The following is a 14,593-nucleotide window of genomic DNA, read 5'->3' on the forward strand; positions in this document are numbered from 1 at the left end:
TAAATTTGTTACAAATTATCACAGATTATCTATAGAATGTAATAGCATTATTTTTTTGCTATATGATTTTAATTGAATAGAATTTGTATATTTGACCCCTGTTTTACAAAAATTATTTAATTGGAATTATATATGTAAAGTATGAAGAACATTCATTGCACAAAACATATTTTACTTACATAGTTACAGTACATACAATAAATAACTAATTTCTGTAATCTAAAGTTTTGGAAGAATAACACCATCATCCTTAACAGCCTTTCTTACTTGTAGTGAATCCAATCTTTTCAGCTGCTCATTGTGCTTCTAATACTTTTGAAAGTCTTCAACAAACTGCATAGTTTACACACACACACATTGATTCATGATACTGGAACTAAGATTGAAAGAGTTTTACTTACAATGGTGAATTGAGTTGGAGAACTAGAGCTGGAAAAGAAAAAAAAGAAACACATCAAGCAGAATATATTTTGTACATAGATATTAGATATATATTTTGGTTAGACAAACACAAATAATGGCTCAATGTCCCATAGAACTCAGACTGAAGCTTTAGAATGAGATTCACTATAATAATCTCACTCACAGTGGACTATAATAATCGCTCCTGTCACACACTGGTCTTGATGCTTATGAGTATCGTGGCAATCCTCTTCACAAAGACACAACATTTTTATTGGATTTCTGATATGAAAACAGTTAAAAAAAGGTAAAAAGTTGGAGGATGAAAGAATAAACTGACGACAATACTCGTAGTTGCATCTGTAATCAGTGTGTTAACATAGTGCAAAGGGCTAGTCCATCACATTGCCAGTGGTGTTTAATCTCATTAGGCTCCGAGCAAACAGATGCTAGTGGTGAAGATCTGTTCACAAAGCCACTCAAGATCTTCATAATATGAAGTATCAACAATTAAATCGACTCTCCTAATCCCCAATTAAGTTACTCCAATCACTAACTAACTCTAGAAACCAAAACCAAGAACAGAACGATGCAGAGCTTTGGCTGTGGTAATTGATCACAATGGGGAGAAAGATTCTCCACCTTACCAAAAAAAACGAATATCAAACTCACCACAAGAAGCCACCAGCGTCCTTCATCGCTCATATTCGATGCCACAACACCAGCTGCTCCAAAAGACCCTAGAGACATCCACAAAAGCATGACCACTGTGAAAGCATGCGCCACCATTATCACCTTAGGAAGTCCCCAAACTAATTTCAGCGCTTTCCGCAGAACCAGCATCGTGAAGGGAAGTCTACACATGAACAACTCAAATCATCAAGACTTGATAACAATGATAAGTGTTACCAAGTTAACCATATTGGTTCAATAATATTTATAACCATGCACGCACCTGTCAATAAGTGAAATAACATGCAAGAACTGCAACAGAGCTCCGACGGCAAATGCACCCCCCCAGAAGAACTGTCTGCACCAGAAACATAGTACACTAACTACAGTTAGATAGGTAGTTAAGATGTGAACATAAACTTTCATCATCTCATTGGCGTAAGAGCAAAGAAGAATTTACCAAACCCAACTAATAAAGACTCCAATCCCACCATCAACAGCATAAAGAGGCCAGTAGTCCTCGGTGAGCCCTTTATGATTCTCCAAGAGACCTATCGATGTTTAACCTATTTGATATTCTAAACTTATTGAGTCCAAGCAGCACGAGCACAAATCCCTAAAAACCATGTGATCACAAAGATGGCTGACCATAATACATCATGCCAGTGGCGAGACTCACGCACAATGGCTCTGTTTCCATCTCCACTCCTTCGACTCCGCTGAAGACTCTGCAAATCACAAACCAAGAAAACATTGGTTGCTAAGTAAGTAAGTACACGTGGACGACTCTTAGACAGTACAATGCAAATACATAATCTTGATCAAACTCACACAAAGGCACAAGTCTCATATTCAAAAAAAAAAAAAGAATCAAAATTTGTTAACAACCCGTGATTAAAATTAGAAAACCAAAGTAGCCAACCGCTCTTAACATGATAAGTAAGAAACAAATCCAAGATGTGAGTTCATCAAGATCCCCACCCCACTTGTAAAAGGAAAGATTTTATGAAACAAAATGGTCTATAAAGCAAAACCCACAAAGTGATTTCTCAAATCCTACACAAACAGATTCGTGCCCAGATCGAAATTGAGAAAAATGGAGAATTTGGTCGGCCAAGGAGATGGAGGCGTAACCAGAGGAAGGAGAAACACTGTTAGTGGAGTCACTCATGAATAAAAAAATATTCACAAACCAGAACCAAATTTCATAGAAGCATCTTTGAAACAGGAGGAGTTTCCGCCGCCGTCGAACCAGTACGGATCCGCCGAGTTGCACTTCCACCACCAATCTGTAAAACAATCGAACAAGAAAAAGATTCATCTTGGTTGACAAATTTTTTTTTCAATATTTTAGTAAATTAAGAAAGTAAATATCTATCTATATATACATTTTTTGAAGTTCTACCGTTTTGTTTATTTACAATTTTATTTTTACAAAATTGATCCTTAAAAAAATTGCACAAACAAACAATAATTAAAATGGAAAATAAAAATTGATGATATTCCCTCCAAAATATTCCCGTTTTTGCTATGAAATCTTCTTGATACGATTTGTATACAAACAAAGAAAACCATATACAGATCATATCATGCTAACAATAATTACTCGATTGAATTTGAATAGTATAGAAACTCTTCATTACTCAGCATTGACATACCTAAACAACCGATTATTGGTATAATTTCCTAAGATAATGAAAACAATTATGACGAGTATATGCAACATAATCTATATTTCCTAATATCGATTGAATACTTTTAACCTCCAGCTAATTACTACACTTAAACTCTTATCCATGGCATCTTACTTATTTTCATTCAAGATCTTATATTTTATTCCTTAATTGTAGTACTTTAAACGATTCTATACTTTCTCAACAAGATTTCTCCGATTCACTCAATAAAATCTCTAACCAGTTTTTAACCCTCTATAAATACGGATGCATTCCAACTCTATTCATCATCAAATACCAAATCAACTTTCTTAAGTATATGTTTTTTTCCTAGGTTTTACTAATACTTGCTAATCTTATTGAAAACTCATAAACACATGCAAAATCTTCACCCTCATTCAAGAGTAAAGAAGAGGATATTGTTGCGACATCTAATCATTCGTCCACACGCAAATGAAGTAAAGCAATTATGGACAAGAACAATAACGTACTAAGAATGAGAAGAAGATTAAAGAAGTGAAGACTAAGGAGGAAAATAAGAATGGTTGATCTTCTCCTAAGTTGCTATATTGACAATATCTTTGGTTTGTATGGTTGGTTATACTATTTTCCTCTTCTTTTTTCTCCTCTCTATTGCATTGGTATTTTAATTTAGGTAGCATTGTTATACATATGTATAGTCTTAACACCAAATTATTTTGTATTTCATAGGTTCATGGATTTGACATGATGATCATTGAATGAAATCAATATGTAATTGTATAAACTTATAAAAAAAAATTTATACATATATTTGTCATGTGGTGTGATAAGGGTCAATCCATAGGTTTTAAAAATATTTTCTTATATAATATTTATCTATTTTTTGTAGGAATTATCTATGTATTTATATCACATATTATTTGTTCTAAAAAATCCAACTAAAATTATACAATCAATAATAATGAAACATATTTCAACTAAAATTATAGAATTTAAATATTAGTCCAATACAAAAAAATACAATCCAAATAAAATTACAGAATCTAAATATTAATCAAAATCAACTAAAACAAACACAACAAATACAATATACATTTTTCTTAACATTATTAAAAACATAATCCCGCGGTGTACCGCGAGTTAAAATCTAGTTTTTTAATTGTTTTAATAACTTTTACTATAATGTGTGCTAACATATTGTGTCGTGTGCAGTTGTGCTATAATAATTTGTAGCAAATTTGCTTCAATTTATGTTTTTACTCTTTGTAATTTTATAACTACGTTTAGTAACTAATTAGCTAGAAATCTATTACCTAAATTTCTGTTACCAATCTATAATAATTTGTAATTAATATTTGTTATTATTTTTATATGATCACAATTTTGTAGTGTATATATATATTTATATTTTTTTTCTTTTTTTGTCAACCAAACATTTAATTAGAAAATACCTCTAAAGTTGTTCAAATCGGAGGATAAGAGTTTACAAAAGAAAAATTTAGAAACTAAAATTCTCGAAAATCGAGCAAAACAGTTTGCCCTCGTATTTGACGTACGCGGGATGCTGTTAAGAGTGAAAGAAAAGAAAGATGTTCTGATCAAATTGAATTCGTCCAACAGATTGGAAAAAGCTGGCAATCTGCACCATCGCGACTAGCTCTGCACAATTCGTCTCAAAACGTTGACAGTCAAAACCACCAACAATGATAGACTCCATATCCTAGCCAAAGCTTGTAACTCCGAGTGTAGGGGCAAGGGCTACGTAGATGATACCATGCTCCCAGGAGTAACATCTTATCCTCACTATTGCAATACCACCAACTCAAACCCACAAAAGGATTGAAGCTTTTCAGGATCCATCAATCTGACATCAAAAAGAAGGATCTCGAGCCTATAAGGTTGACGAAGGATCTAGGGATCCCGCGGAGAAGGACTTGAATCCCTCCCAAAGTATCTTATCATTAGCCGCCTGATTAAAACTTAGTTTTCAAATTTATTAATTCATATAATTGCGACATGTGTCAAAATATTATCGATATAGTTGACACATATGAATAGAAAAATATTTAATAATTACATGAAAATTACAATTAATTAATATTTTTGAAAAGTATATAAAACCAAAAGTAATCTATTATATGACTAATTCTAATAGGAAAGTTATCTATTAAAGTATTAATTTTAATAAGAAAATATGTGCAATAAATTAGAAAATTATGTGCAACTTAATTGCAATTATTATTTATCTATAGATATAAAATTAACATTTTTATATTCTCCTTCCTTCACATCAACATCCACCCAAGCAATACATATATATTTTGCATCAAAAAATTATTTTAAATATTTTTTCATTACATATTTATTACTTATAAATTAATAATAATAATAAATAAATTAAAAACAAATAAGTAAGGTAATTAAATTTTAAAATAATAAAAACAATAATTTAGTGTGGTACTGTCGTGAGTTACAATGTTATGTGGTTCATCGCTCAGGATGATGCTAAAGTCGATTTTGCGATTTACTCATGTGATACATACAAGGATATGGGAAGTTAAAAATGGGGTGACTTGACTTCATTCTGCCTTATGGTTTGGTCATCACAAGTCCATTGCTTTGAATGGGATTCTTCATTGGCTATCCAACCTCACGGGTTCTTTTGTAGCTTACAATTTCTATGGATGTCATGAAGATGTGTGTCACATCATATATTTCCCTGCCAGTGGAAAAGATTATGAGGTACCGCGTTTTCGGAGAACCATCACGACCTCGGAAGGGTCTATTGTTTACTTCAACGAGTATTGTGGTAATGGAAACCGCACATTACGGATTTGGAGGCTGGTCAAGTACACTGAAATTGGTCCTAAGGCGTGGCAGCTCTTTTGGGAAGTCAAGTTGGTGTCTTTGACCAAGCTAGGTATCAGTTATTTCTCGGTGGTGATGCATCCTTTAAACTGTGAGATCATATACTTGTGGAGCAGAAACAAGAAAGGTATGTTGTTGTTTAACTTGAGGACTAAAGTGTTTAGTCTACACAAGGAAACTGACGACGCTCGTAAGTGTATGGATGGTTGCATATTGAGTTTTAACAGTTGCAGGGAGTATATGGAGAACGTTTCTAATTACTTTCTCCCTTCGTTTCAAGGTGGTTCTAACCATCTCCTTGCTTCACAGTTTGTTCTCCCTCGTTGGCTGCACTATCTCCCCCGTCCGAAGCCTTCTTGATTTGTGTATTTGAGTTTCAATCAGATTTCAAAAACTGAAAAAAAAAATGTGGATGTTATACTGTTCTGTGATGTAAGTATGTAACCAAGTACCAATCATAATCTTGAACTAGTAATATTCAATTATCATGCTCCAGCCTTTGAGACAAATACTTGCACACCACTAAGTAAATTGTAAATATAATTTACCAAAACAAAATCGTGCATGGTTTTAGATCTTCTCTTTTTATATTGAGGAATTGATATTAAACTATTATATGTATGATATGTGATTTAGATATTTATAAAAGTAGAAATGTTTATATTGTATAATTATGATATTTTATTAGTAACATTTATATAGTTATCATTAATTTTTGACAAAATTTAAGAATAAAATAATTTTTCTTATTAAAAATCAGAAAAGCCTACTCATGTAAAGTTAAATTTTAATAGTCAAACAAGCTTTGTAGTCAAACAAACACATATATCCAAAAAGATATCTTTCTTTCTTTGGAATATTTATATTATATATTATATAGAAGTAAATCTTCATAAAAAAATAATTTCCAGTTAATTACAATCTTTTTCTTTTTTCTTAAATGAATAACAAAAAAAAAGACAAAAGTAAAAAGCTATAATGAAATGTACTTTATGTTGAGTGACCTCATAGTACTTGATATACAAAGATGTATAAACATAATAATTTCTGAGTTACGATTCTATAAATACTTGTAAATTTTCATTCAACTCCACAATATCGATTACATAACCTACTTTGTTTCCTGCTGCCCCTCAGTATAACAGCCTCTTTTGCATTTCTTTTCTTCTCTAGCTTTGTAGACGAAATCAGGTAAGACTCCAAATTTTTCTTTTTTTTCGTTACCATTATAGCGAGAGACCGTCGCAAGAAACACAAACCAAACTCTTCTCAATATCTAAACGAGCATTCAATATATATATCAAGATTTAGATCTCTATTCCCCACGAAAGAATATCGTATATATTATATTATCATTTTCATGTATGTATTTGTTGATTAATTGGTTAGTTGTTCGTTCAGTTATGTTAATTATTTTTGTCATATACATATGAAGCCATAAATCACGACGTGTCTTGATTATTATACAAAAAGCATATTCTTCTTTGGTTTTCCAAAAAAAAAAAAAAATTTTAAAAAGAATATGTAATTTATTAGTAGTTTTTTTAGTGAAATGTAATTTATTAGTAGTTTTTTTTTATTTTATTTTTTTGTACCTAGTAATTTTAAAAATTTAAATATGTTTTAGAGCATTTCATTTCATCAGTTATATATATGTTGTTTGTTTGCAGAAATGAATATTCCTGAAGCGACGTTTGTTGTCTTGGTGCGACTTCCGTTGAAAAGCATTGCAAGATTCAGATCAGTGTGCAAAGAATGGAAAGATTTGATCGATTCAGACTTGTTCCGAGATCACTTCATGTCACTCAACTCTTCCTCAGTCTCATGGTCAATCATCCAAACGGGACCTTACAAACTGACACTTGAAATCGTGGGTCATCATGGATGCAAAACATGGGGACTTACTCGTTCTCCGGGATATTTCATGAGTTTCTTTGTCGAGACAGCAATCAAGAAGCTACAAGTCTTGGCTTGCACCGATGGATTGGTCTTGCTTTACATAGAAGCTGCCGATGAAACTCCTATGTATTACGTTGGAAACCCTTTGCTCCAAGAATGGTTTCAAGTCCTGCTCCCTCCTTTCCTCTCTTTGGAAGATTTTGAGAGATTACGGATGCAGGAACGTTTCAACGACTGTGGATTGGTTACGAATATGCGGAGTGGTATCGTTGTGAGTTACAAGGTAGTGTTGGTGATGAGTCACGGTGGTACTAAAGTCGATTTTGCGATTTACTCATCTGATACAGGGAAGTGGGAAAATCGAAATGTGACTTGTCCTCTTCATCATTGCTGGTTTAGTCACCGCAAGTCGATTGCTTTGAATGGGATACTTCACTGGTTTTCAAATCTCAACACTTCTTTTATGGCCTATGATTTCTATGGAGGTAATGTTGATGATGGGTGTCGTATCATATCATTCCCCGATAGTGGAAAACATGATGTGTTACGGCGTTATAGGAGAACCTTTACAACCTCGGAAGGGTCGATTGTGTATTTCAACGAGTACCATGAAAATGAAAACCGCACGTTACGGGTTTGGAGGCTGGTCGAGTACATTGATGGTCCTGAGGAAGCGTGGCAGCTCTTATGGGAAGTCAGCTTGGTTAATTCTATGATCGAGTTGTTAGGTATCGATTATTTCCCGGTGGTTATGCATCCTTTGAACTATGAGATCATCTACATGTGGTGCATGGAAAAGAAAGGTATGGTCTTGTTTAACTTGAGGACATTAGCGTTTAGTCTTCACAAGGAAAACGAAGACGATAGCAAGTGTATGGATGGTTGCGTCTTGAGTTTTAACTGGTGTAGCGAGTATATGGAGAACATATGTGGCTACTTTTGCCCATGGTTTAACTCAAGTAGTCCTAACCTTCTCCTCTTTTCACAATATGTTCTCCCTCGTTGGTTGCACCGGCTCCCTCGTCCTCCACCTACTTAATTAGTGTGTAGCTATGTTTTGAGTTTATTAGTTATACAATTTTTCATGCATCATCTAAGACAAACATTTGCACCATTATGTAAGTGAACCTTTCTATTCAATTGAAACAGTGATTCATAGGTGTTTTAGTAGCACAAAATAAGCTAACCATAAAAGATTAAGTGAAATGAGGATGTTATTGTTTATATATGTGAAAATAAATTTTATTTAAAAATTACAGGGAAATTAAAAAATTCAAAATAGAAAAAGATTAAATTTTTTGAAAAGTATATAAAACCAAAAGTAATTTATTATATGACTATTTCTAATAAGAAAGTTATCTATTAAATTACTAAATTTAATAGGAAAATATGTGCAATTAATTTATATTATTAATAATTAAAAAATATATATAATATAACTCATATGACTAATTCTAATAGGAAATTATCTATTAAATTACTAATTTTAATAGGATATATGTGCAATTAATAAGAAAATATGTGCAATTTAATTGCAATTATTATTTATTATAAACATATAGTAAAACTAAATTTATACAGAAAAGTGATTAAAGTATACAAAATATTCTGTGTTAAAATTAGAAAAATATATTGTTAATTTTCTTATTTGATTTTTTTTAGATATAAAAGTAATAATTTTTTTTACATATGTCAACATCTAATCAATATATTTACAGTTGTCATGATCCAATAGCTAACTTTGAAAACCAAACTTTACAATTTTTTAATCAAAATCTAAAAAAATCACAAATAACAAATTTTACTTGATATCTTATTATATAAAGCTTAATTTTTAAAGAAAGAAAAATTTTAAAAATATGAAAAGATAATTATAAGAAAGTTTTCTATTTCAACAAAATGTTAAAACTGTAAAAGATAAATATAATATTATTATATAAACAAAAACTTGGTTTAAATTTTAAAACAAATTAAAAATCTTAAAAGATAATTACAATTTATAAATAAGTTTAAAACTCCTCGCAAATCGGACGGTTCGTTTTATAAATTTGTAGTATTGGAACCAAAACAGAACAGAACCTGAGAGAAAGCCACAAACTAAGGTCGTTGTGCAGAGAAATCGAAGAAGAACCCTAAAACGAAAAAGAAATGGAGATTATAGAAGTAACATTGGTCAACGTCTTGCTTCGTTGTCCACTTAAGAGCATCGCGAGATTCAGATCAGTCAGCAAAGAATGGAAAACTCTAATCGATTCAGACTTCAGAGATCTTTACATCTCTTTCAACTCATCTTCGTCAGTCTCATGGTCCATCATCCAAACCAACCCTCACAAGCTTGCTCTTGAAATCGTCGGCCACCATGGATGCCAAAGATGGGGACTTTCTCGTTCTCCAGGATCTCTAGTAAGTTTCTTTGCCGAGACGACGATCACTAAACTAAATATGTTAGCTTGTACAGATGGGTTGGTCTCGATTTGTGCAGAGTCTAGTGATGGCTCTCCTATGTATTACATAGGGAACCCTTTGTTGCAGGAATGGTTTCGAATCCCTATGCTTCCTTTTCCTAATTTTGAGAGATTAAGGAAGCTTGAGCAATTCTGTGATAGTGGGTTGGTTACAAAGATGGAGAAGGGTGTAGTTGTGAGTTACAAGGTTGTGTGGTTGTTGGCTCATGAAGGTAAGGTCCTGTTTATGATCTACTCGTCTGATACAGGGATGTGGGATATCCAAGTTGTAACTTGTCCCCATACTGCTCTGTTGTCTAGTCAGGACAAGTCGATTGCTTTGAACGGGTTTCTTCATTGGCTTTCTAATCTCACTAGTTCTATTATCACCTACGATTGCTATATAGGTCATACTGGTGTTTATGATGAGTGTCACATCGTACCTTTCCCTGGTGCTGTAAAAGATAATGAGTTAGAGCGTTTTAGGAGAAGCTTTACAACCTCGGAAGGGTCTATTGTGTATTTCAACGAGTTCTGTGAGAATGGAAACCGCACGTTACGGGTTTGGAGGCTTGTCAAGTACAGTGATGATCCTCAGGCGTGGCAGCTCTTTTGGGATGTCAGCTTGGCTTCTTTGAACCAGTTGTTTGGTATTGATTATTTCCCTGTGGTGATGCATCCTTTGAAATCTGAGATCATCTACTTGTGGAGTAGGAGCAACAAAGGTCTGATCCTTTTTAACTTGAGGACAAAAGTGTTTAGTCTTCACAAGGAAGCTGAAGATGTTCGCAAGTGTATGGATGGTTGCGTCTTGAGTTTTAACTGGTGCAGCGAGTATATGGAGAGCATCTATAAATACTTTCTCTCATCAGTTCAAACTGATCCTAACCTTCTCCACTTTTCACAGTATGTTCTCCCTCGTTGGCTGCACCATTTCCCTGGTCCGAAACCTACTTAGAGTACTACTATGTTTCAAGTCTCAATCTGATGAGTGGATTTTTAAGAGGCAAAAGGCAGATGTGGGAGCTCAATTGTATGGGGAATAGACACTTGCAGAGGATGGATGAAGGATGAAGAGAAGAAGCTAGTAACCAAATTGTAGCTGAATATGGGCTTTTATGTTTTGTTTTGGGAATTTATCTTAACAAATCGTTTATGGTATATTCTATGAATCTGATTGCTCCCACCTTTGTTTTTTTTTTTTTTTTTTTTTTTTTTTTTTTTTTCTTAAGTTCTTGAGAGCATTTCAAACTTGAATTATCTCTTATATATTGGTGTTGATATTTTTTTCATCACTATGCTATTATGATTTTGAGGAAATGCGGTCCGAGGAGATGAATTAAAGCAGTTAACTGTTTCTCACATGCACATTGGTGTATGTTATTATATATTGTCTGTCGAGTTTGTTGATTTCAAAGTCCGAATCTCAGGATTTGCTGCAGAAAGGGAGCTAGTAAGGTACTTCTTTGATTAGTAAAAAAGCCTAGAGAGATCATAATGAGGTTTTTCTACTTGGTTACTGAATTTCAATGACAGCTCATGGGTCTCTTATATATATGAATTCAAATGTTAAAAAGGTATTCTCTAGTTTTCAACTTAAACTAAACAAGCTAATTAGGTTGTGATTGATGCTTCTCTAGTTTGTTATTTTATTTTATAAATCTTATGAGTATCATTAACCTGTCACTAAAAGACTTCAAGATTATAACTTTCAAAGAGATTAAGTAATTTCTACTAATTTATTAAAAAATACTTAATTTTTTCAAACAAAAAGTAGTTAGATGCCGGGTTTAAACCCTAAAATACTTCAATATGTTTAAACAAGTATCAGGATTTAAACCCGAAAAAAACATCTATTGAGATGAATTTAACAAGTGTTTTACAACAGAACCAAAAATATTGATCAAGGATATGAGATCAGTGACATGTATCCGTACGACTGTCCGTACAAGTCACTAATGGGCTATGGACCGAATAAGAGAATGGTGAAAACAGAGGTCTTATGAATATCAAGTGACATTGGAAAAGAAGGATCCAGAATATAGAAATTGCAGACTGCCACAGAGAAGTCACATGTTGTCTAGATGATCGAGATAGACGAGTCAAACAAGGCACAAGTCACTTTCAGTTGGGATGCTCTGTAACAAGTCCATGATCAGTCCTTTTCATTCTTAATGTCTATGTAGCGGCTATATGGTGCAGTAGTAGCTATATGTGTCATGTAACCTACAACTGATATTAACTAATCTTAGTAAAACTTTATTCTATCATGATTCTCTTTACACAACTCTATTTCCACAATTGTTACATGGTATCAGAGCTGGATTGTTGATTCTGGACAATCCAACTTCTCTATTCTCTTCATTCTATCGATTCTTCTTGTTTACTCGATATAACTCTTCTCATTCTCTGTTTTACTCCACTCTGTTCTTACGATAACTTCTACTAATAAACACTGTGTTCAAAGATTCATCCTACTTGAACATGGAGAACTCGAAACCACTTGTGTTACCAACCGTTCTTAAAGGAGGAAACTATCTCTTGTGGTCAAGAACCACCAAAACCGCACTATGTAGTCACGGACTTTGGAGCCATATTGAAGGAACAAGAGCTCCAAAGAAAGTCACCAAAGAAGATGGTAGAGAAACTACCAAAGAAGATGGAGAGGAAACTAATCTCGAAGAGGAAGCCAAATGGTTCCAAGAAGATCAGACTGTTCTCTCCATACTCCAAAACTCTCTTGAGGCTACCATTCTCGAAGCTTACTCATACTATGAGACCGCTAGTGAACTATGGGACACACTGAAGAACGTATTTGGCAACATATCTAATCTTACTCGAGTATTTGAAGTTAAGAAAACTATCAATGAACTAACTCAAGAAGATATGGAGTTCAATAAGCACTTTGGCAAGTTTAGGTCTCTGTGGTCAGAGTTCGAGATGCTCAGACCAAACACCATGGATCTAGCGGTCCTTAATGAGAGAAGGGAACAAGATAAAGTCTTTGATCTCCTTCTAACTCTCAACCCGACCTTTAATGATCTCATTAAGCATATCTTGAGAGCAGACAAACTACCGAGTCTCGACGATGTCTGCTCCCAAATCCAGAAGGAACAAGGTTCACTCGGTTTGTTTACTGAAAAAGGCGAGCTCTCAATGGCAAACAAAGGAACATACCGACATGATGAGAGAAGATCAAAGGGAGGATGTGAGCATTGCAAACGTAGGAACCACACCAAAGATAAGTGTTGGTTTCTACATCCACATCTAAGACCAAGTACTAACACGGAGCCCAGAGCCAACATAACCAAAGTCAAAGACGAACAGAGTGAAGCCAGTACATCAAAGAATGGAGAAGGAATGGTGTCAGGGGATTATGTGAAGAAATCAGACCTGAAAGCCTTCTTCAAATCTCTAGCCTCCATTAAAGACTCTGGTAAAACTTTCTTCACTCATAGTTCGAATAGGTCCCTTGTTGTTGATTCTGGTGCATCACATCATATGATCAGTAACTCGAAAATACTTCACAATATAAAACCTGCTAGAGGTAATGTTATAATTGCTAATGGTGATAGTATTCCAGTTCAAGCAATTGGTAACTTAAGGTTATTTGATAAGGAATCAAAAGCTTTCTACATGCCTAGGTTTACTTCCAATCCTCTCTCTGTTAAACGAGCAACAACTGATCTAAATTGCTATGCTATATTTGAGCCTAATGATGTTCTAGGATATTGAGTCTGGAAAATTACTTGGAGAAGGTGGTACCAAAGATGATCTTTATATTCTTGATGACACCTCACCAAGTGCTTCTAAGTCTACCCTTGCTAGTTTTTTGAATGTTTCTTTCAATGCTATGTGGCATGCTAGATTAGGTCATTCTCACTCTCCAGTACTTGAGTTGATGATTCCTAATGTTTTGTTTGATCACTCTAGATGTGAAGCTTGTATTCTTGGCAAACATTGTAAAACTGTTTTCTCTAAGTCCACTACTATCTATGAAAAATGCTTTGATCTAGTTCATTCAGATGTGTGGACTTCACCATGCATATCTAGGGACAATAATAAGTACTTTGTGACTTTTATTGATGAGAAATCCAAATATACTTGAGGTGGGAGCCATGAAATCCAAAACCAACTAGTAAAGAATGGTTAAATGTTGTAGACGATGAGGTGGGAGCCATGAAACGCAACCATACATGGGATGAAGCTGATCTCCCACCGGGGAAAAAGATTGTAAGCTCTAAATGGGTTTTCACGATCAAACACCTGAGCAATGGATACATTGAAAGATATAAGGCTCGACTGGTGGCGCGTGGATTCACACAAACATATGGGGAAGACTACAAGGACATGTTTGCACCTGTAGCCAAACTCCATATGGTAAGAGTCGTGTTATCTCTTGCTACTAACCTATCTTGGGAGTTATGGCAGATGAACGTCAAAAATGCCTTCTTACAAGGAGAGCTAGAAGAAGAGGTGTATATGACACCTCCACCGGGCCTTGAAGACATCATTGCTCCTGGAAAGGTGTTACGACTAAGGAAATCTATATATGGTCTAAAACAATCCCCAAGAGCTTGGTACCACAAGCTAAGCACTACACTCCTACGTCATGGTTTTAAGAAATCTCATATGGACAATATTCTATTTACT

The 14,593-nt window shown here is 34.1% G+C and overlaps 1 protein-coding gene, 1 long non-coding RNA gene and 2 pseudogenes across 5 annotated transcripts; 3 read left to right on the forward strand and 1 right to left on the reverse strand.

Moving 5' to 3' along the window:
- Nucleotides 1–101: 101 nt before the first annotated feature.
- Nucleotides 102–2,429, reverse strand: LOC104707408 (uncharacterized). 2 transcript variants are annotated; one of them, XR_015561344.1, is made up of 9 exons: nt 2,268–2,429; nt 1,723–1,802; nt 1,535–1,640; nt 1,358–1,432; nt 1,075–1,258; nt 743–865; nt 587–652; nt 402–429; nt 102–333 (listed from the first exon to the last, which is right to left on the reverse strand). It is a non-coding gene; the product is annotated as an uncharacterized LOC104707408 (long non-coding RNA). The 2 variants fall into 2 exon arrangements; XR_015561345.1 differs by lacking the exon at nt 743–865 and having other exon boundaries at nt 587–684.
- Nucleotides 2,430–5,209: 2,780 nt separating this feature from the next.
- LOC104707417 (putative F-box protein At3g23950 pseudogene) lies at nt 5,210–5,957 on the forward strand (annotated as a pseudogene).
- Nucleotides 5,958–6,639: 682 nt separating this feature from the next.
- On the forward strand, nt 6,640–8,654 carry LOC104707427 (putative F-box protein At3g23950 pseudogene; annotated as a pseudogene). Its single transcript, XR_015595603.1, has 2 exons — nt 6,640–6,788; nt 7,268–8,654. The product of XR_015595603.1 is annotated as a putative F-box protein At3g23950 pseudogene (transcript).
- Nucleotides 8,655–9,467: 813 nt separating this feature from the next.
- LOC104789298 (putative F-box protein At3g23950) lies at nt 9,468–11,232 on the forward strand. Of its 2 annotated transcripts, XM_087457399.1 has the most exons (2): nt 9,470–10,173; nt 10,348–11,232. In XM_087457399.1, exons 1-2 carry the CDS (start codon nt 9,645–9,647, stop codon nt 10,896–10,898), a joined length of 1,080 nt encoding a protein of 359 aa, XP_087313525.1. In that variant the 5' UTR covers nt 9,470–9,644; the 3' UTR covers nt 10,899–11,232. The 2 variants fall into 2 exon arrangements, with proteins under 2 accessions (XP_010513324.2, XP_087313525.1); XM_010515022.2 differs by having other exon boundaries at nt 9,468–11,232.
- The last annotated feature ends 3,361 nt before the right edge of the window (nt 11,233–14,593 follow it).

Source organism: Camelina sativa, chromosome 1 (genome assembly GCF_030686135.1).
Source record: "Camelina sativa cultivar CO46 ecotype springtype chromosome 1, ASM3068613v1".
Classification (NCBI taxonomy): Eukaryota; Viridiplantae; Streptophyta; class Magnoliopsida; order Brassicales; family Brassicaceae; genus Camelina; species Camelina sativa.

Excerpts from the sequence above, each read along its gene's own strand:
- LOC104789298 (XM_010515022.2), top strand. The coding sequence starts at position 9,645 with ATGGAGATTATAGAAGTAACATTGGTCAACGTCTTGCTTCGTTGTCCA.